This window comes from Dreissena polymorpha, chromosome 16 (genome assembly GCF_020536995.1).
Source record: "Dreissena polymorpha isolate Duluth1 chromosome 16, UMN_Dpol_1.0, whole genome shotgun sequence".
NCBI classification, from domain to species: Eukaryota; Metazoa; Mollusca; class Bivalvia; order Myida; family Dreissenidae; genus Dreissena; species Dreissena polymorpha.
The window spans coordinates 49,585,031-49,608,137 of NC_068370.1; the positions used below are offsets into that span (position 1 = coordinate 49,585,031).

The 23,107-nt window shown below is 35.2% G+C and overlaps 1 protein-coding gene across 1 annotated transcript; it reads left to right on the forward strand.

The window, feature by feature from the left end:
- Positions 1–4,015: 4,015 nt before the first annotated feature.
- On the forward strand, positions 4,016–8,524 carry LOC127861841 (uncharacterized). Its single transcript, XM_052400521.1, has 2 exons — positions 4,016–4,918; positions 8,471–8,524. The coding sequence occupies exons 1-2, from the start codon at positions 4,016–4,018 to the stop codon at positions 8,522–8,524; spliced, it is 957 nt and encodes a 318-aa protein (XP_052256481.1).
- The last annotated feature ends 14,583 nt before the right edge of the window (positions 8,525–23,107 follow it).

A 23,107-nucleotide genomic window follows, 5' to 3' on the forward strand; every position in this document is an offset into this window, starting at 1 on the left:
CTACGAGAATTGTTTCTATAAAGTATAAAATACATCACTCATGAGCACGAATGGCCGAGTAGTCTAGGCAAAAGACTTTTACTCCAGGAGCCCAGTTGAGGGTTACTTTTTTTCTTTCTTTTATTGTATTATTGTTTTTTACTGGAGCTTTCTAGGTCCAAAGTTTACATTTATCAATATAAAGCATTCAATGACAAAGTTCAATACATGCCAAAATCTGTGAAAAGGTCACTTTAATACGAAAACTACATGTTATCGTTCTGTTCCTGTGATAATAAAAAACGGATACTCGTAGATTTTTTATTTGTAGGTTTAAAAAACATGCTGTATAACTTTATGCAATTAAGTGAGTTTAATTTAGTGGTCTTCTTGATGCACATGTCGCCACACACTCTTAACAACTATGCATGTGGGGCGTAATTTGGCAATGATGTCAGGAACGTATACCTGTTTCTGATTAGAATTAGAAACAATGAATGCAAAGTTACATTTATAAACTTATGATTGGCCTTTTTCTTTAACCAAGCTGTTACACATTTTTGTACTGTTCAGGTCTCGAAATTTCCGAAACTAGCATATAGCTACATATAGATTGCAAAACTTGTGAGACTTAAGTGTAATTTTTTTTGAATGCCTCCGAATTCATCAACATACAATTATTTGTAAATTAAAGTTATTAGTTTTACTCGCAATTCAAATTAAATAAAAAAAGAATTGAACAATATGGTTGTTCAAAAAGCGCAACTTTTTTAGTCCTTGAATGTAATTTTAGAAGGTTGGCCGAAGCGGCGGAGTGTAATATTACTAACCCTTTCAGTGCGGGAACCGAATTTTGAAGGCCTTTGCAAACAGTTTGGATCCAGATGAGACGCCACAGACGTGGCGTCTCACCAGGATCCAAACTGTTTGCTATTCTGATAATATTCTTTGAAAAAAATCGAAGAAAATGCTAATTTTAGAAATTCAGCAGACGACATTTTAGCAGACGACACATTTCCCAGCATGCAAATGGTTAACTAATGTTGTACAGAGGCGTCATTTACGCGAATATACACAAACCACGAACATTCGTGACTTGTCCAATACGATCCATTGATTCTCAATGAGAGCGCATGCAAATAAATCATTATGAGGCTTGCATAGACAGTGTGGTCACGAATTATGTTGGTTCGTTGTGTGAATCACTTAGACAATTTTTTTACTTATAACTTATCATTGAATAATACCTTAAATGTCGGTATTTTCCCATCGCGTTTCTGTTCAATGAAACGCGCAAGTCTTAAATATAGTATAATCTGTTTCGAACAAGGGGATTCATTTTTGAATACTAACGCTAATAGCAGTCATAAGTACATTTAAATACAACCGCAGCCTGTCTGTTTTATTAATGTACCGGTGAAACCAGATAGTTATTACATATATACAAAAAAAATATGTATGTTCATCTGCAAATATATAGCCCCAATCATTAGTTCAGCTCTAATTTCGACGAAATCGTATACATAATAAATACGCCGTTCCGCTCAACGTGATCGATGCATATATTTTCTGATCAGTTGCGAACACAGCCAGGCAGACCTCTAAAATCCAGAGGGCGACAATGCAAAAGTGCGATATTACTATGGCGACAAATATTCGATAGTACGATGACGGCAGTGCGACAATACGATGGCGACAGTTCGATAGTACGATGGCGAAAATTGGATAATACGATGGCGACAGTGCGATAGTACGATGGCGACAATGCGATACTACGATGACGACAGTACGATAACGATACTATCGTACTGTCGCCATCGTATTGTCGCACTGTTGCATTGTCGTCATCGTACTATCGCGTTGTCGCATTTTAGCCATCGTACTATCGCATTGTCGCCATCGCACTATCGCATTGTCGCCTTCGTACTATCGCATTGTCGCCCTCTGGATTTTAATGTGTAACCACGATGGCCCTAACGGTATTCCGTAACGTTCATACTCCTTATCGAACCCTTTCTTTTGTTACACAAAAGAAACATGTACACCGATGTTTTTACTATATACGTGTTTCATTCAATATCAAAATTATAATATAATTATATTATAACGAGATAAAAATGGAGCTGAATTTCGACATTTGTCTTGGTGGAACTGTGTTTACATTTCAGACTTCGAGTCAGTCGACATATGGATTAATACACACCGTCCAATACACTTCTTTTATCGTTGCTACTTTATATAAATAAATTACTAACATATCCCCGATTCGTATACAATTAGTTCAATCCTTTTCAATAACGACGCGTGTATGTTTGAGTTACGCTATACCATGAGTTATGTTAACGGGGCCGTCCAACAGATTTTTGCATGTATTGAAGCTTGTCATTAAATGCTTTATATTGATAAAATTTAAACATTTGAACTAAAAATCTCCAGTAAAAAAACTAGAATTAATTTCAAGAAAAGGAAAAATGTAACCATCAACAGGACTCAAACCACCGACCCCTGGAGTGATGGAGTAAAAAGTCTCCCGCCTAGATCACTCGACAATCCATGATCATGCTAAGAGCGGATGTATTTTTTTACCTATATAATCAATCCTCGTAGTATCCCAAAATTAAACGACAACAACAGAACTTTCCAAATTATTCAATCGTTTCGCGTCGCACGACGCTATATAATTTTCAGTTTTTCAAATGAGCAAAAGATGCATACAATAGATATTTAAGAACATGGTAAATGACTAAATGGTCAGTATTTTACTATTTCCTCAGAAATATCATAACTAAAACGAAAATTTGCGATTCTGAAACAACTTTTGTCAATTTAACAAAACGTGCAATATGGTGAACAGCTCCTTTAAATGACCGAAATACTGAAACGTTAATATGCATCACCTTGTCTCTTTGTACTATTCCGAAATTTTAAATAGATTTCTTTTTACCAGCTGCTCTAATGCGCGTTTAATGTTTTGATTAAATCTTGCAACACGAGCTCTATTTCAGGCGACGGATTTAAAAACGGAAGACTTTAAACACTGGGTTTTACAGGTGATTACCAATCATTTCCCTGGGTGACTAATGTGACTCAATCATTGTTACAAGGAAGTCACGTTGCTCTTCTCAATACTTACGCCATCGGCATCACAATAAGCCTGATTTTTTTAATTTGTTTTGAATGTATTCTGTTCAGCCCATGAACTTTGAAGTAAAATGTGCAAACGTATTTTTATTCTTAACATGGTTCGTATTGGATACAGAGAAATAGTTTTGCTATAAAATTTTACGTTTGATGTTTGACATGGCTTATATCCTGTTGAGTGGGTTGTTTAGCAAAATAACGGCGTTGTACAAGTACCGAGCATTACATACAGGTATTCTTTATCTTTTATTATATACCTGTTTAATGCTTTTAACAAAATACAGGTTGTATCAATCGTTGAAAAAATCCCGTATTACGCTCCATTACGCTACTCGCTGTTTCCAATTCCGTATTACCATACTAGCCGGACTACTTCGACCCATTTAATGACGTCACATTACGCGCACCGAAAATAGAAATATTTCATGGTAGGTTTTGGTTGAGTCGTGGGTTGTTGCTGAATCGTGGTTATAGAGATCGCGTGAAATTACATGATGGAACGTTCGCAATCGCAGCAGTTCGTTCCGGTAAAAAGATTGACATAGTCGGCGTTCGTTTTACAGCTCGAAAATGCGACAAAACAGGTAAATATTGCAATTTACCACTATCCGATGCACTCTTTTCAAACATACACAATATTTCTACCCATGTATTGTTTCTATTAAGTAACATAAAATCCCTTTTTAAGAGTATTTCCATGTTACAGCGTCTGTTTACATTTTTTACAAATGTCGGACTGCGCACACGCCAACAGGTTACACTCTAACTGTTTTCCTTGGGTTTTTTCCGTTCATTAATTGGGGTTAATTGTTAGAAATTTGAAGAGAGGAACAATTTTATCAATTATAAATAAATGTTGTGTTTTATTATACTTTTCAGAAAAAAACCTGTCAGAATGAAGAACCTGAAGCAGTATACACAGGACATGATGATGGCAGCCTATAAAGCAGTTAAGGAAAACCATATGAAAGTGGACAGAGCTGCTGTGACATTTGGTATTCCAAAACAAACATTAAGGAACAGGGTTCTAAACACAGTGAATGTTAATGTAAAGTGGGGTAAGGATTCCTTGTTTGCATTGGACGAAGAGGACCTGCTGGTAAACCATATTAAATCACTGGCACAGGTGGGATATGGTCTAAATCGCGCACAGTTGAATGTTTTAGCCAGTGAACTTGCAGTGAAGCTTGACAGGCGTAATTCAAATGACAAGCTGAGTAATGACTGGTACTATAACTTCCTTAAAAGATGGGATCATAGACTTAAGATAATTAAACCAAGGGCCCTTTCATCCACCCGTGCAGCAGCAGTGACCCAAGAAAACATTGACAATTACTTTTGTGGGTTGAATGCGGTCCTTGAAAAGTATGGTCTCAAATCAAAATCTCATCTCATCTACAACCTTGCCGAGACGAGAATTCAACCGGAGCACAGGCCATCAAAGGTTATAACTGGTGTTTCTGCAACTAAAACGCAAGCAGTAACCTCACCAAACACAGGCACCACTACCATAGTAGCCTGTGTAAATGCAGCAGGTACTGCTATACCACCCTACTATATATTCAAAGGGAAACGGCCCAACGACATGTTAATGACAAATGCAACAGCTGGTGCAGCCTACACCATGTCAGACTCTGTGTGGGTGAATGGTGAAGTTCTCATGAAGAACCTCAATGAACACTTCTTGAAATTTGTGCAAAGAGGATCTGGCGACAACATTGAACCCATCTTGTTGATTTATGATGGTCATTCATCTCACGTGTCTCTTGACATTGTAAAGTGGGCCAGTCAGCACCATGTGATCCTTTTCGTTATCCCACCACACAGTTCGCATGCCCTCCAACCGTTAGACATAGCATGCTTTGGTCCATTCAAGGCCACATTCAGTAGTGAATGCAACTTATACATGGCAAAAAAGGGGTAGAGTAATTACAAAGTATGAAATTGCAGAGTTGTCAGGAAAGGCTTACTTGAAGTCAATGACACCACTCACAATCCAGACTGGATTTAGAAAAGCCGGAATATTGCCTTTTCATGCAACAAAGGTTCCTATTGAGATGATTTTGCCATCACAATCATTCCCCCCCCCCCCCCCAAAAAAAAAAAATGCAACACAGAAACACCGAGCATGACAATGAAAGAACTTTTAGATAAAAAGCTAATTGAAACCGCGTCAAAACCAAGACAAGAAAAACCAAAACCAAATGAAAACAAGACAAACGAAACCAAAAAGAAACCAACATTGGGAGGCAAACCAATTACAGAAGACAAAGTATTCAACCAGCTATTAGAATATGACATTGAAAGAACAGGAGTGAACAAAAAAGGAAAAAAACCAAAAACAGATAGGGTTAAAAAATAATTGATGACCAAAAACCTTCCTGCAGCAAATACCACAAAATGAAAACAAATGAAGTTTCATCAGATAGTGAGAGTGATTTAGCAGAAGATGACCCAGCAAATTACTGTTGTGTTTGCAATAAGTTTTCTCCTCCAGGAATTGGCCAATGCGATGGGATAGTGTTTGTAAAGTGGGCACAGTGTACAGCATGTGGCCATTGGTGCCACCTCAGGTTCTGCACAGAAGTCAGAGTTGTACGAAGGCTGTCAGATTTCTTCTGTCCACATTGTGCAGAACGTGAATGTTGAAGTTCAAGACTGATTGACCATGTCATTCTCTACTTTGTGACTTTCTAAACTTTCCATCAATTAGATTTGTGTTGAAGTTATTATTATCTGTTCCAGTGATCAATGTTATTAAGTTAAGAAAATAAAAAAACTTGAACAGTGTTTTAAATAATGTTTGTAATGTTATAATGATTTTAACATATAATTGAAATTATTAACATATATTATAAAAGTTGTGCAATTGATATAACTGTGTACATGCATATTGAATGTGATGCTAAATCGTTGTTTACTTAAAAAACACAAATTTGATTATAATTGTTTAAATGCATATTGAATGTGATGCTAAATACAATACAGTTGTTTACTTACAAACACAGAGTTGATTATAGATCTAAAGTGTTTAAAAACACACGATAAACGTGTCACTGTTGTTTTCTGCTAATAGCTATCACCAAAGAAAGTAACCTCCTTTGTTGATAGTGTTTACAGCATGCGAGTCTTGACATTGGAACAGCCAATCAAAACCCGCGACTCATCAGAAACTTACTTTCAATTTACCGGTTTGACACAGTCAACACATTTGATTATTTTGATGTAAACAGACGATAAACATTTGGAAAAAAGGCATGAAATCAAAAGACAAAAGGTAAATAATTATTATCGTAATGATTTATGGTTAGATATTTATGAAATATTTTAGATGTAACATATTTATGAAAATTACCAACGACTCAACCAACATATAGTATAATTACGAAATATATTACGTAGTACATCGTGTGACGTCATTTCTGTGACGAAACACAATAGTTTTATCTAAACTCTATGGAATTTAAGGACATGTCGGACGTGGTGTTTTTTAACAGTAAACTATTTGTTAAAAACATCGAACGAATTCAAAACGTATTTTGAAGTGTGCTCCGCCTCTCGTGTGATACGTCATCACAAAAGCTACTCGAGTAATACAAACTCTTGGAGCAATTGACTAGCGAAATATTCCGTATGAATTAAACCATTTATGCCTAGCGTCTAGAAAAAAGGCCTTGGCAAACAGCGTAGACCCAGATGAGACGCCGCATGATGCGGCGTCTCATCAGGGTCTGCGCTGTTTGCTTAAAGGAATTTCTGTAGGAAAAATTCTAGATATAGAAATAAATATACTAGACATCCCTTATTTCGGAAATAAATTGATCCAATTTTGAAAAATGGGAGTGTCCACTAGGCATAAATGGGTTATTTACGAAGCAGGATGAGTTCATATTATTGAAAGAATTAACATACACTAAACCAATGAAAATTTATAACGGTACTCTCTGCGCTTATATGTGCACGTTCGTTTATACTAAATGTGTTGATGAATATTTTATATTAAATTTAAAATCATAACAAGGCATTATAGTCAACTTTGTACAATAGTTAAAGTCTCTATAACGCTAAAAATCAACGAAAATTTCGTAAATTATTTCGTAAAATAAAGTTAACGCCTTAACAATCAGTGTTCCTTATAGCAATAGCCAAAATCTCAACGCTAGATGTGGTATGATTACATAGATTTTTGTAGATTCAAAATGCTCGTTTTTATTTATTTGCGGCCACAATTAATTCCCGCGAATATATCTATTCCTACGACAAACGAACACCATTTTAGTGTTTATGTGTCGTATGAATAGATATGCAAAACAATACTAAAACCGAGCATTTTGTATCTACAAGTTTACATCTTTTGTACCAGACCACATCTGGCGTTGAAATTTCGGCAATGGCCATAAGAAACACTGATTTTTAATTGGTTAAGCTTATTTTACGAACAATTGTACGGAATGTTCGTTGATTTTGAGTAGTAATGTTACTTTAATTATTTTTCTCCCATCATTAGACGTGCATTGTTGAAATAAACCACTGTGGAATACAGTCCTTTATTTCGGCAATGCTGAAATAAAGCTGTCACGCGCGGCGGACTCTTACAGTCATATTACTCGGAATCAACTATAAAGTAATCATTTTAGTAAACTACCAAGATGTAATATATTTTAAACACTAAATGCAACACAAACAGCGAAAAATATTGTTTACAAATATTAAGTGCGCGTACTCATGACGTCATTATTAACACGTCAAACGACAAAAGTCATATCATTTCCCGCTAAAGCTGCAGTTGTTTATACTGTTCATCTGTTGAGTCGCGGCACTTAATCTTATTCTCGGAAATAAAACAACCAAACACAGCTTACCAATTAAATGAAATATTTTTCATTTAATTCCATCATTATGTTTATCAGAAATGATCAAAATAGTGTAAAATTAACAATGAAAACGAATCAACCCTGAAATATACGAATGGCTATCGGCCATTTTGTCCTTAATTATGACATCACTTGAGTCGCGGTAATTAGGTCAAACATGTTTTCATATCATAGCTGAGGTTATTTTACACTAAATGTGCAAATTCATTACACTATTTATTGCAAAGGCCAGCTGAATTTTCTTTTGATGTTGGAGTTTTATTTGTTCCATGTTTTCATCAGACATTAGACTTCCTTGTAATTTATATGGTGGTGTGAATTTTTTTCTTGGTTTTACAGTCACATTTTTTGTTATTGTTCTCTCCTCAAAAAAGTGTTGACTAATTTTACAAGTTGATGTTTTGGCCTGGTTGTCTGAGTTTGCAGCACTTGTACTTTTGGCATCATCTCTAATTATTTCTGGTGTATGTTTGTAGATGGACGATGGTGCTGTAGCTGTTGATGTGATCACATCGGGATTGAAGGGGTAAAAACCAGCCTTTCTGAAGGCACTTGTTATGTTGTCTGGGGAAAAAGCTTTACCGTATGGTCTTGCAGTCAGCCGAGCCACTTCATATCTTGTGATTGACACCCCTCGGTTAGCATGCATGTACGCTTTGCACTCATTATTGTAATGGTGTTTCATAGGTCCAAACACACCAATATCAAGGGGCTGGGTAAGATGGCTAGAATGGGGTGGTAATACAAACAATACCACTGAATGTTCCTTAGCCCAATCAGTCACGGTCAGTGACACATGAGATTTGTGACCGTCATACAGGATCAATGTTGTTTGCTTGTCTGTGCCCTTTACCAGTCCCGCATGGTTGGTGAAATGACCTTTCAGGTATCTTTCAAACAGGTCCCTATTCACAAACCCACTTTCAGTCATGCCTTCATGTGATCCAGGGGCAGCACCTTCTAGCAATTCATCACACCACCTTTTCCCTGGAAAGATGTAAAAGGGTGGTATGTGGTTGCCAAGAGCATTCGCAGCCCCAATGACAGTGACTGTTTTCGTTCGGGCTAATGTTACTGCTTGAGGTTTGGTTAGGTTGCCGCATACTATTTTTTTTTTTTGGGGGGGGGGGGGGGGGTATGTTCAGTTGAGAATCCAGACTCATCAATGTTAAAAATTCTTTGTGGAGATTGCTTCAGATCATGTTCAGTGAGAATAGAATTTTACTCTTGGAAGTACTTGTCAATGTTTTCGTTGGATGCAGACTTAGCCCTTGATAAAGAGAGACATTGGGGCTTAACGACTTTTAGCTCTTCCCACCTGGAGAGGAAATAATACATCCAACCCTGGCTAAGATGTTCTTTTGCTTTAACAGGCTTGTGAAGAGATATTGCATAGTCCCATGCCATGTACTGGATGTCCATTAGAGAGTAGCCATACCAAATGTCTGCCATGTATACAATATGGTCAACCAATTTCCTTTCTTCATCTGTTGTAAATAGTGTGTTTGCCCCATGATGACAGTCAACCGCCACATTTTTTCTGGTTCTGTCCCTCAGTGTTGATTCAGGCACCTGATACAACCTGGCTGCACGATACACCTGACATCCCGGAAAATGTAGCAGCATATGCCCTTTGCAGATTATTTCTTTCATATGGCTTCTTGTCTCTGCATTGTTTCAATTTCTGAAAAAAATCAAACAGATCTTTCATTGTTGACTGTAATTTAAATGACATTGTCAATACTTTTATATTCATAATTTAATGAAAGTGTTGAGCCTGACCTATTAACAAAACTGAAAAAGGGGATTAGTTTATGTTAACCGTTTTATAATGTGTATTGTCTGACCTTATTGATACGGCAGACGAACTTTTAAACATCGATGAAAAGGTTGACAGGTACCGTTTTTTTCTTATTTTCTTTGCTTTTTTTACTACATTTTAATAAAAAAACATATAAATAACGAAGAAAATGAACAAACTTACCAGTATTCCACTCATTTTCACCCAGAAAATAGTATTTCAATGAAAACTGAAAGTAGGTCAGCTTGTAGACAATGTAAACATCGGCTAGGTGGCGCACAACGAAATACCGCGAGACAAGTGATACCGCGAGTCAAGTGATGTTGAGTATAGTATTTTTTATTATTATTTCGTACAAATCGGGGACGTAGAGGTATGATAAATAGAAAATCAGGTTAGTGACTGATCTTTTTGTTATAGATATAAGCTCGGGACGAATAAAATATTAAAACAATATTTGCTTAAAATAACTTTGGGATTTTCCGTGTAGATCTACCGGTACAGAAGTTCTATTTTCCTATTCTATTTTTAAAGAAATAATTGACTACAAAGAAAATTGATGGGATAAATCGAATACTAGGTGTGTGCCGAATAAAGCGAAGTTTATTTTTGCTCGGCCCGAAAATCTGAACCACTCGCCAAGGCTCATGGTTCAGATTTTCTTCTAAGCCTCGCAAAATAAACTTCGCTTTATTCGGCACACACCCAATCTCTTGCACGACGGTTACATTACATTCACCTCTGTCTTGGGCTCAGAACGGACTATTGTTATGAAAGCGTCTCATTCATGTCATGATCATACCAAGCGTTCATCATTGAGGTTACAGTATACTAAACAATCTCTTGCACGACGGTTACATTGCATTCACTGCATTAAAGAAAACCATCTCATACCATGATATCTTATATCAGTCTTAATTCATTATTATAACATTGATATGGTTTTTTGATGTTAAGAAACCAACATACATACACACGTCGAAGCAATTCCTAACGTCACTCAATAAACATTATGATCAATTATTTACATATGTAAAGTGCGTGGAATGATTCCATCTGCGTAAATGGGCAATAAAATAGTTCCAAAGAGTTGCATTAAAAATCGCAAGTATTTGCACGATTTATCGTACATTTAAAAGTCATATTTCTTAATTTAATGCATGCGATCTTAAATATCCAATCAAATATACATTGAATGCGTTTGTTCGGTTTTAGCTGTTTTATAGACAAAATGGCGTGCTGAGCCTTTCGCAGAGTTGTATAATAGAGCAAGGAACGACAACTCTGCGTGGAGATTGGCACACACCTAGTATTCTCTATAACTTTTAAATCAGATTAATAACGTGTAACGGAAAGTCAACTTGACGTGTGACTTTTTTGCTCTAATGACATTGAACTTAAATTGAGGTCTTGCATTCAATAAGTTGAATCGAGTAGGTTTATGACTAAATGAGAGATAAGGTGTCCGCAGTGAAAAATAAACTAACTTTTTCAATTCGCTTAAATCTTATTTTTTTCATGGACATCTGTTTATAGTATTGCTTACGCACAACTGAAATGTGCGTTATTGAGAACATAAAAACCTGGTGTGCGAGGTAGAGCGCTCGGTTTTCTTTTAGAAGATTATTCAAATGAACGACTAGTCTGATGATCGCATTTTCTGCATGAAGTCTGTATTTCATCGCACGATTAACAGTTAACAAAAAGACGGAAATGACGTAAACACTTGCGATGTAAACTGTAAAATCAACAAATCACTGATTGCGTGCAGCCACCACGCATGTTTTTTGCTCAAACGCCAATGCGTTTTTAAACATGTTTTTGTTGTTGAAAATTTTACTTGATGGATTTAACTGCTTGTTGAAACGGAGGGACATGTACAGCTGATTTAATATCCCTTATCACAAAAAATCTTCGGAACTAAATAAATAGCGTATATATTTAATATTTAATAATAAATATTTATCACATGCTATACCCTGTTTCCCATGTAATACAACCATTACATATTTTTATCCCCACGCTTTTTGAAAAGCGTGGGGATATTGTGGTTATCTCCGCCGTTCGTCTGTCTGTCCGTCCTGGCCACTATCTCCTCCTACACTATAAGCACTAGAACATTAAAACTTACACACATGGTAGCTTTGAGCATATGTGCGACCCTGCACTATTTGGAATTTTGATCTGACCCCTGGGTCAAAAGTTATGGGGGTTGGGGTGAGGCCAGGTCAGAGATTTTCACTCATACTTTACATTAACTTCTTCATTTTTACAATCATTTACTTAAAATTGATACTGAACATCTCTTATGACAATACGGTCAATCTCAACTATGCATGGCACCATTACCAACCCGGGGCGACCCGCCCACATAGACTACGCCCACCCAAAACTGCCTTTTATTACAACTTCTTCATTTCTACACCGATTTACTTCAAATTGATACTGAACATCTCTTATGACAATACGGTCAATTTCAACTACATGTATGTATGGCCCCATTACCAACCCAGGGGCGCCCCCGTCCACATAGACCACGCCCACCCAAAATTGCCTTTTACTATATTTTTTTCATTTCTACACCGATTTACTTAAAATTGATACTGAACATCTCTTATCACAATACGGTAAATCTCAATTATGCATGGCCCCATTACCAACCCTGGGGTGCCCTCGCCCACATAGACCACGCCCACCCAAAATTGCCTTTTACTATAAATTCTTCATTTCTACACCGACTTACTTCAAATTGATACTGTAAATATCTTATGACAATCTCAACTATGCATGGCCCCATTATCATCCCTTGGACGCCCCCTGGGTCAAACATGCGGCGTGGGGATACGCGTCGGCCTCTGCCGCGCCATTTCTTTTTTTATATTACACTAATATGTATGTGTAATAAACATTTTAAAGCGTTTTCATTGGCTTAGTTTTCGTTTATTGACCAATCGCATTTTGTTATTTTGCTGAAATGACGTTGCAACGTCAAATGACGTCACGAAATGTAAACAACATTCGGGATTTATCATGATGTTTGCGTAAATATTTATTTATTTTGCTGATTTAAAAGCATTTGATAAAAATGATCTGACACTAGTTGTCATATCATACCATATTTTATTAAACTCGTCCAGGAAATTCGTAAGTAAAGGCTCGCTTACAAACAAAATTCCTGAACTCGTTAATAAAATATGGTATGATATGACAACTCGTGCGAGATCCTATATTTTTCACATACTATACCCTGTTTCCCATGTAATACAACCATTACATATTTTTTTAAATTCCACATGTGCAGGCTCGCTTACTAACAAAATTCCTGAACTCGTTTAATAAAATATGGTATGATATGACAATTCGTGCCAGATCCTATATATATGTAATATTTAATAATAAATATATAAAGTAAAAAAACAACAAATGAATGTGCATATAAATAGCTATTGAATCTACCATTGATACCTTGTTTATGATATGAGCCGTGCTCTGTGAGAAGGGGGTATGTGCGTAAAGTGTCGTCCCAGATTAGCCTGTGCAGTCCGCACCGGCTTTTCAGGGACGACACTTTCCGCTTGTTTGATATTTTCCTGTTAAAAGATTTTCTTATGAGCAAAACACCAGTTTAGGCGAAAAGTGACACAGAGCGCGACTCATAATCATGCAAAGGATAAACAGACACTTTTCTGTGTGACATTTAACGGTAGCAGCGCCTTTTGATTTTTCTATGGATATCCGTGATAGATTACTTCTTGCTGACAGTTACATTACAGAAACGACAAATAACATCAAAACTGCTTAAGGTATAATTTAATTCAATACATCGTTCGGTTAAGGTTCTGTTAAAGCAAGTAAAATGCTTGTATATCAAATATTTTCTTCTTATAACAGTACATCAATTGGAATCAATAATCTTATGTCAGAATTCAATAAATTACATGATACAGGCTAGTTTGTTCAATGTGACAGAACACATGGCAAAGTAAAATGTTTCGGTTTTAATAAATAAAATTGTATAATATAAAGAAATAATTTCACTTGTGCAATCAACGGAAAACATGAAGAAGTATTTGTTTCTCTTTATTCATATAAATGTGTATTCATTTAAAAGTTGAAGCACACGGATTACTACATAGATTAGTAAATAGTTCTAAAACGAGCATGAAGATAAATGAACATTTTGAGGTCAAAGTGTGTTACAAATTCTCCATGCATAACAATATTATTTAATTAACCCATTTATGCCAAGCGTCTAGAAAAAAGGCCTAAGCAAACAGCGTAGGCCCAGATGAGACGCCGCATGATGCGGCGTCTCATCAGGGTCTGCGCTGTTTGCTTAGAGGAATTCCTGTAAGAAATATTCTAAATATAGAAATAAATATACTAGACATCCCTAATGTTGGAAATAAATTGATCCAATTAAGAGGGATGGCAGAGTCCACTAGGCATAAATGGGTTAATATTGCATTATTCAGATACTTAAACCAACCAGCATGTGCGAACGAATGCAATATATTTTTCGAACTGTGGCCTTCGTGGGTAATCGCCGTTGTAAACTATTAATCAATGGCAATTGAAAGAGTTCAATTTAATTTTTGCAAAAAATACTAGGCGTGAAAATTCAAACATAGAAAAAATTGTGTATGGGGAACTTGGAAGAACATCAATGATAACTAAACGAGCCATTAATGTAATACGGTATATGTTTAAACGTATTCAGTTAGAAGATGATAAGAATGTAAAATGTATTTATAACCACATGTGTGGGAATAAATTTAATAAATAAACCAAATATATATTCTTAGGCAAAATCTGTATGTAATCTGTTGCAGACCATAGGCTTTCAATATGCATGGCTAAACCATGGTGCAGGTGAAGAAACGTGTCTTTTATCATTGTTAAAGTCAAGATTAAATGATTTATCCAAAATTGGATGCCAGAACTTAATGTTTCTTCAACAGAAATGAGTTACAAAATGTTGGTATAAATACCAGGGGGCACGCGTATACGGGAGCTTACCGCGTTTAAGTGAGAAAGTTGTTGCAAAACTTCAAAGATGGCGTCGTTTAAGTGTTTTTTCGTGAAGGAGTAGCGGATATTTTCACCCGGTAAGCCAGTTTATATTTATATTTCTTTTAAGTAAATAAGCCCTTTCGGCTCTACGGTGTTTGTGCTCCCCTCGGTTTTTTGTTTCAAATCCGTAGACGTCGGAATAAAAAAGTTATTGAAGCAAAACCGTCGACAAATTTGATGTTTAATTTCTTGACCTTCGAGATGTTGGATGTTCGAATATCATTTCCTCTCATAATAAACAGTATTTGTGCACGTGTACAGTAAAATATAACATAAATCACAAATATTTTATTATCTCGACGCGTTATGTCTATTAATTCATTTAATGCCGAATTATAACGGGTTAACCCCCATTTTTGGAACAAAACTTCCTTTTAAGCACATTTTGGGACCTGACTTCAAAATGATTAACAACTCTTTCCTATGTTACAAGGTTTTATGCGAAATAACTTTCGTGAATGAATTCCGCATTGGTGCGAATGTCTTTGAAAACATTTTCACTTGAAGAAATCAACAGTTTTCTTTTTTCTATTAATTGTTTTATTATTAATTTGTATTATAATATGTTTTATCGCGTACTTAACGCTAACATTTAGTGTGTGTAATATAAGACATTCGACGGTATTATAAACACAGTGTAATTCTTACCTGTTTATTTTAACACATATGGACATACTTATGTTTGAATATGCATCCAACAGACGGCGTAACGAAATGTGTACCGCTCTAGAATGCGATAGGTACATGAAAACCCACCAATCAAACAAAAAAGATTACGTCGAGGTACCTTGCCAAACAATCACATATACGTGCAAAAAAAAGTGTAATGAAAAACAGAAGAGGGTAAAGCCGGTTTGATACTAGTATAAGGTTGATGTAACCAAATACTGCCATTGTTGCGATTCCGAATACATGAAGCAATTTGGAATACCTGACATCTGCTTAGAAGATGCATATCGGTGGATGTTTTTTTATGATACTTAAATATGAATTGTTTATTTAATACAATGACATTTGACGCGTTTTACCATAACGATACTGATACATGTATGTGACTTTGATGTGACACATTTTGGACGACCTTCTTTTAAACCAGTTCTGAGTTGGTCACTATATTATAATCGCAAAAAGTGAATTTGTAGTGGATAGAAAGATTTGTGCAAATGCAATACACGATATGATTTCAGTAGAAGTGATCAATATAATTTGTATACATGTTTGTTTTTTTCTCTTTTATACCTATGTTAATACATATTATTTATGACTGTTGTATTGAGGGAATAAAGTATTGGTTCACTTAGAAGATTATTTCGTTTGTTCCTAACATTGCCTTCTAATCGTAAGTAATGTTAATATGTCAAATGCATAACGAATTAAATCCGACCCAAATCGAAGAAATGACGTAACACAGATAATGGTATATTTTCATAACAAAGTGAGAAACTAGCATCATGACATATACGGAATAAAACTTGTAAGTAAGTAGCACTCATAGCAATTATATGTCAGACGTGTCTATGTAGACTTTATAAATAAAACAAAAACACTACAAACATCAGCTGTACATGTTTTGTTATGTCCGTGTTTTTTATTTGCTGTTTTAGTCCGGCTCTGTTAAAGGATTCTTTCTTGCATATTCTACATTTAATCTCATGTGGTCCATGAATGGGGCATGATATCTCATTCCTTCCCTGATGTCAAATTCCTCATTACATATACTGCAACGAAAGATGCACTTATTTTCGCCCTTTAACCTGCATCATCTGAAAAGACAGTAAAAGAATGGTTAAAAAAAGTTCATAGCAGAATAAGGTCGACACGTCATAAAATACATGAAATTAATTATAATATTACTGAAAGATAAACGTTCTATTATTTCGTACATCAGCCACCACATAACCCATCTTCTTGAAAATAGGTGAATTGATTCAATTGGTCGGCAGGTTTTTCGAACAGCATTATTATTATTCTACTGTAAGTAACGTGATTAAGAAAACACTTATATTGCACCACGTAACATGCTATAAAACTATAATATTGAAGTACACATATACACTTTATTTAAGATGGGTAGGTATATCATGTCAAGCTCTTTTACATATGAAAAAGCTGTTTGTCATTTGGAAGTCAGGTCCCAAAATGTGCTTAAAAGGAAGTCAGTTCCAAATAAGGGGGTTATACCAATAATGTTTGCCAATAAATTAATTATCAGTGATAAAACGGCGTCGGTAAAATGAAATAATCATGATTTGTGGACGGTTTTTCTTCAATAACTTTTTTATCCCGACGTCTACGATCTTGAAACAAAAAACAGAGGGAAGCTAACACACCGGAGAGCCGAAACGGCGTATTCATTTAAAATAATTATAAATACAAAGGGGCTTACCGGGTGAAAATATCCTCCCTTCCTTTAAGAAAATCAAACAAACGACGCCATCTTTGAAGTTTTGCAACAACTTTCTCACTTAAACGCGGTAAGCTCCCGTATACGCGTGCTCCCCTGAATACGTTTAGATGTGATCTGTGTAGATTAAGGGTTTCTCCCCATAGAATAGAACTCGAATCAGGCAGATGGCATAAACCTGAAGCTATACCTTTTCAAGATAGAAAATCTCAAGTTCAACATGGTAATGTTCTTAAGGATATAGATCATTTTTATTAAAATGTTCATATTACTAAATTGTATATGAATAAATATTACTGAAAAGACCAAAAAATATATAATTTATTGAATTAATGCAATCGGACAAAACAGGTACCAACATAAACTTAGCAATGTTTGCACATAAAGAATTTAATCAAAGATACCTTTATAAAGATCATTATGATTAATTGTATACAATTCATTACTCAAACTTGACATCTCGCTCTCTTGTAGATTTGTCTTTGTTGTTTTTGATGTTATCGTTATAGCATTACTTGTTAAATAGATTCTAAATGGTGTTATCCATCAAAATTTGTGCTAGACCTTTTCATGTATCGATACTATTTTAACAACTTTTGTAATTCAATACTGATCACATTTCAAGCCTTTATATATGTTGCAATTTTTTTTATCATGCATACTTATGGGCAGTATGTCTATTGTTTATATTGAATGAACAAAAACTATTACCGGTACTCAAAAGCAACAATTGTACAAATAATTGAAATCGCGTAACTGACAGAGTTAGCGCGTGCTCAAGTCATATGTATGAATGCATACCGAGTAACTACTATCGTTTTCATTCATTTGACATGCTTTTCTATACTTGAAGAATCACGACACTTGTGCATTCGAATTTAAAGCATTACAACTGGAAGTGGACTTAAGCTTAACGAAAAAAATGGCTACATTCAATGTAAACGGGAATGAGGCAAAATCAACTGATTATATAAACTTTTTAAACGGAATCATATATTAATTTGATCTGATCGTACCTACACTTTTACCGACAGCTTCATAATATTCTCATTTACGTTGTGCTGACCCCTCGACATTCGACATTTCTTACGCGTTTGAACAAATAGGATCATCTAGCTACGATACGTACTAAAGCATTGTAGAAAGGAAAAGTTTGAAGGAAAGAAGTCTTACCAAAATGCCAATTGTTCTTTTGTATGATTATGACAATCAGGGGAAAACTGATAATGCTGGTGTTGAGGATACTGGTGATAAACATTAATTATTTCTGATTTTTTTATTTGTTATTTTGCAGCAGACGATGACGACTGTGTTAAAGTATTTTACGGTTCCACTGACTTCAAGACTGATATTTCTCATTAATGAGACAGTAATTGTAATTGTACTTTAAAAGGTGACTTTCAAGACTTTCACACCCCATTTGAAAATATGTTGACAATCGTTATCAAAACATAGCTGACAGGATAATTTAAAGATACCGATCTGAATGACCACTGTTTCGATAATAACCGACGTTTATAAAAAAATATCCTTTAAATCTTTGAGAAACTGAACGTGTTACTTTCACCTGAGCGTACTTGATTGACACTAATTACAGATTTCGCATGTTTCCACTTCATTTATTTTAATTAATTACCATGTATGAAGATGAAGGGGCGATATGAACATATGTGTCTTGTTCTGATAAAACTGGGCTTAATTCATGTGCGTAAAGTGTCGTCCCAGATTAGCCTGTGCAGTCCGCACAGGCTAATCAGGGACGACACTTTCCGCTTTAATGGTATTTTTAGTTTCAAGGAAGTTCCTCCTTACCGAAAATCAAGTTTAGGCGGAAAGTGTCGTCCCTGATTAGCCTGTGCGGACTGCACAGGCTAATCTGGGACGACACTTTACGCACCTGAATTAAGCCCAGTTTTATCAGAACAAGACACATATATCCGTATCATGAAATCATAATGTTAAGACCATAAATTATATTATTGTAAAATATTTAAATATACATTCGACTTATAAAGACTAGCTATATTTTAATAACATGTTCAAGATGGTTGATGAGCTATCCAAAAAAAAAGGTTTATTTCATTGTCCAAGAACACGTGGGTTCATTTTATAGATATGAACGCACAATAACACAATACTGTTCAAGTCTATTTAGCTGCGCAAACATGATGACCAAAGATTTACTTTTAAACAACATAAATCAGACGGTGATTTGACGATTTCGACTTTCAATATCGACCCAGCCTGCGCCACAACACGATACACATCAATTACAGGGTCGCATTACCTCTCACATATCAGTTTAACAAATAACTCCTGTAAATGGTACACGGTCATGCAATGTCTGATAAAGGAACTGACTCAAGACAAAAGCAGACATTACCTCTAATAATGAACGGCACAATAATTGCTCGTTTCAGCTGGTTTACCTTTATAATTAATAGATAACAACGGCTGTAATTACTATCTCGTTCCTAAACATGATCTCATTTTCTGAATTGCAATGATTTTGCTTCAGACTAGGATTAAAGAAGTAGCCAATCAGTCGGAACTTCCTTTATGAGTGCATTTTGACATGTACATATTTTGTGTTACTAGAGGTTGCAGAGTAATTATACAATATTATTGTAAAAAAACGGAGGTCACACATTCGCAACAATTTTTCGTACGCCTTGTCAGGAACAAACTTTTGCATAAAATAGCACATAAGAAAAACAAAAACCAGTTGTATTGCACGGCGAAAACATTGCATCGGATTTCAAGTGCACTGATGGAAATAAAACTTCCTTGTAATTACAGTCTAGTCTCGTTATCTCGAAGTCGGCGGGAACAAGAAAAAATATCGAGATAACGAGAGTTCGAGATAAATGATTAGGCGTTTTCAAGGAAAATGAGACGAAAATTTACCTTGTTTTTAACATCTATATACCTGCTAAGTGGTCAACCTAAAGCCGTCACCGTGTGGCATAATACTCTCTACTACCTTATCTATTACCTGATATATACGCGTTTTTACGAGGCACGATTAAATTTTCTATTTAAATGCTCAAATGACATTTTAAATGTTACTGAATTGCATGAACACATGCGCTTACCATTTTCTAAACTGTCGACTAACATCCGGTAATGTTGCTTTTTAAAGTGATGATGCAACTGACGCCCAATCAAGACGAGGGTTTTTTATATGCACATGCGTAAATCACGTTCCGGAATACTGAACTGTACATGTACATTTTGAAGATTGAAAAGCAAAGTTCAATCGATTATAAGTACAGGATAAAATAAACCCACAGGTTATAAAGTGACAGGCCTTACTCAAGTGTTAATGGCTAACGACATAACACACGTGTGGTCATTGATGCAATTAACGGATCAATTATCTACCGCGCAGTATCGGAAGCAGCCGGGCGAAGCGGGACATTTAAGTATTAAAGAAAAAAATTCTCACCTTTCCCAACACTGGGAGAGTTATTCGCACTTCGAGATAAACCACAGTTAAAGCGGGTATATACGATCTTGTCAAATATTTATTAATTAATATAAAATGTGTAAAAAACTTATTATACATATATTTCAATATAAACTAAAATAAAAATTAAGAAGAACATGTGTCGAAAAATGCTAAATAAGCCAGATATTTAATTCTGAAATCGAAAAAGGCTGTACAGCCGAATTCGCCAGCATGTATATCATGCATGTACGATGTGAATCTAAATTTAGTTTAACGGTTCATTTTAAAGGGGCCTTTTCACAGATTTTGGCATTTTTTAACTTATTCATTAAATGCTTTATATCGATAAATGTAAACATTGGATCGTAAAAGCTCCAGTAAAAAATCAAGAATAAAATTAAAAAAAGGAAAAGAACATTGCCCGGAACAGGTTTCGAACCAGTGACCCCTGGAGTCCTGCCAGAGTCCTGAAGTAAAAACGCTCTAGCCTACTGAGCTATTCCGCCGAGTACACGTACTTGACGTATTTTATACCTTATATAAGCAATCTTCGTAGTTTCACAAAATTTAACGACAAAAACAGAACTTTCCAAATTATTCAATCGTTTCGCGTTGCAACGCTTTATAATTTTTAGGTTTTAAAATCGTCAAAAGATGCATATAATGGCTATATTAGACCATGGTAAATGTTCAGTATTACTGTTTCCTCACAATTATCATAACTAAAACGAAAATTTGCGAATTTGAAACAACTTTTTTCAATTTTGTCAATTTACCAAAGCGTGAAAAGATCCCTTTAAGTTCCTGCAGCGATATCGATTCATACGACACACGAACACTTACTAAAAAGACGAATGCATCGGTTATTGTAGGAAAATAATTACGAATTATCTTCGTCACAATCGGCTCGGGGCACTAATTTGTATTTGCTGTATTTAATGAAATTCGTCTTAAATGTATCATTTTTCTTGCATATTGTGTGTTATTATAAAATATTTGTATCACTATTTTACAATTCAGCACATATAAAAATCGTATATACCCGCTTTAATACATGTAAAATCGGGACTCGGGACAAATTTTTATATCGAGATATCGAATTGTTCGACATAACGAAAATCGAAATATGCGATGTTTATTAATATAGATAAAGAAGGAAAAAAGTTGAGCTTACTTCGACATATCGAGAAAATCGAGATATCCGATGTCGATATAACGAGAGTCGACTCTGTATGTTAAAATAGTCGTTTAGTTCACGATGTACCTTTAGGCTTAATTACTTAGTAACTACTTCCTAATGTAAATGACACTTCAGTTGCATTTTTAAAACACCAAGGCTAAATGACAATGTAATCTGTAGACACATCAATTTGAAAAACTATAATAATACCGGTATACATCATCGGTTTCTTCAATAATTTTTATAGTATTTACAATCATCCGTACAATGACATTTAACATGCTGACTTATACACGTAAATAACGCTGTAACAATGGTGGTAAATCTCGAGAAACCCCAGCGTTGCAACAGATCAGGAACTTTTATGACTACTCAGTTCAGGAACCTTTATGACTACTCAGTTCAGGAACCTTTATGACTACTCAGTTCAGGAACCTTTATGACTACTCAGTTCAGGAATCTTTATGACTACTCAGTTCAGGAACCCTTATAATTGGTGATCGATAAACAGAGGCAGTAAATCATTTTATTTTATGCTTTCCGGTGGTTTTTAGAGAAATATCAGTGAAATAAAACTGTTATTTCAATGTTTTAAACAGTGAAAAATAACAGTGAAAAATATCAATATTTTCACTGTTTTATTGTGAAATGACGTCATTTTTATGACGAAATGACGTCATAAATCCAGCGAAATTATCCAGTCAAACTCTTTTACAATGTAACTTAACGGTGAAAAAAGCATAAAATAAAAAGAAAATGTGTTGTATTCGATGGAATATCGATTTTAATTCACTCGTGATCATAAAATAACAACATATTTCACTCGTGGCTGCGCCACCCGTTAACATATTATTTTCTATGATCACTCGTGAAATAAAATCGATATTCCATCGAATCCAACAAATATCCTCTATTAAATTTTCAGCATCGAAAATATGTTATATATTAACATAACATTTTAGATAACACACCTTATGGCGGATCAATACAATAAGTTATATATTCCTATTCCTCCTAGGCCTCTATGATTGGAAAGACCAACAGCAAAATATCGTATTCATTACGAGTTTATGTACCGAGCTAACAAAATACGTGTGGCTCAGTAAATAAGAGAGTTGTGTTTATTGGTCGACATGATTATGACAGAACATGTCCGTTTGCAAACACCGTTTTCTTTCAAATTAGTGATAACAAAATAAATGAA

What these genes read in the sequence shown, in the direction of transcription:
- LOC127861841 (XM_052400521.1), top strand. Translation starts at nt 4,016, where the DNA reads ATGAAGAACCTGAAGCAGTATACACAGGACATGATGATGGCAGCCTAT. An exon ending in AGTGGGCCAGTCAGCACCAT is followed by an intron (nt 4,919 to 8,470) that starts GTGATCCTTTTC and finishes GTATGTTTGTAG; the next exon opens with ATGGACGATGGTGCTGTAGC.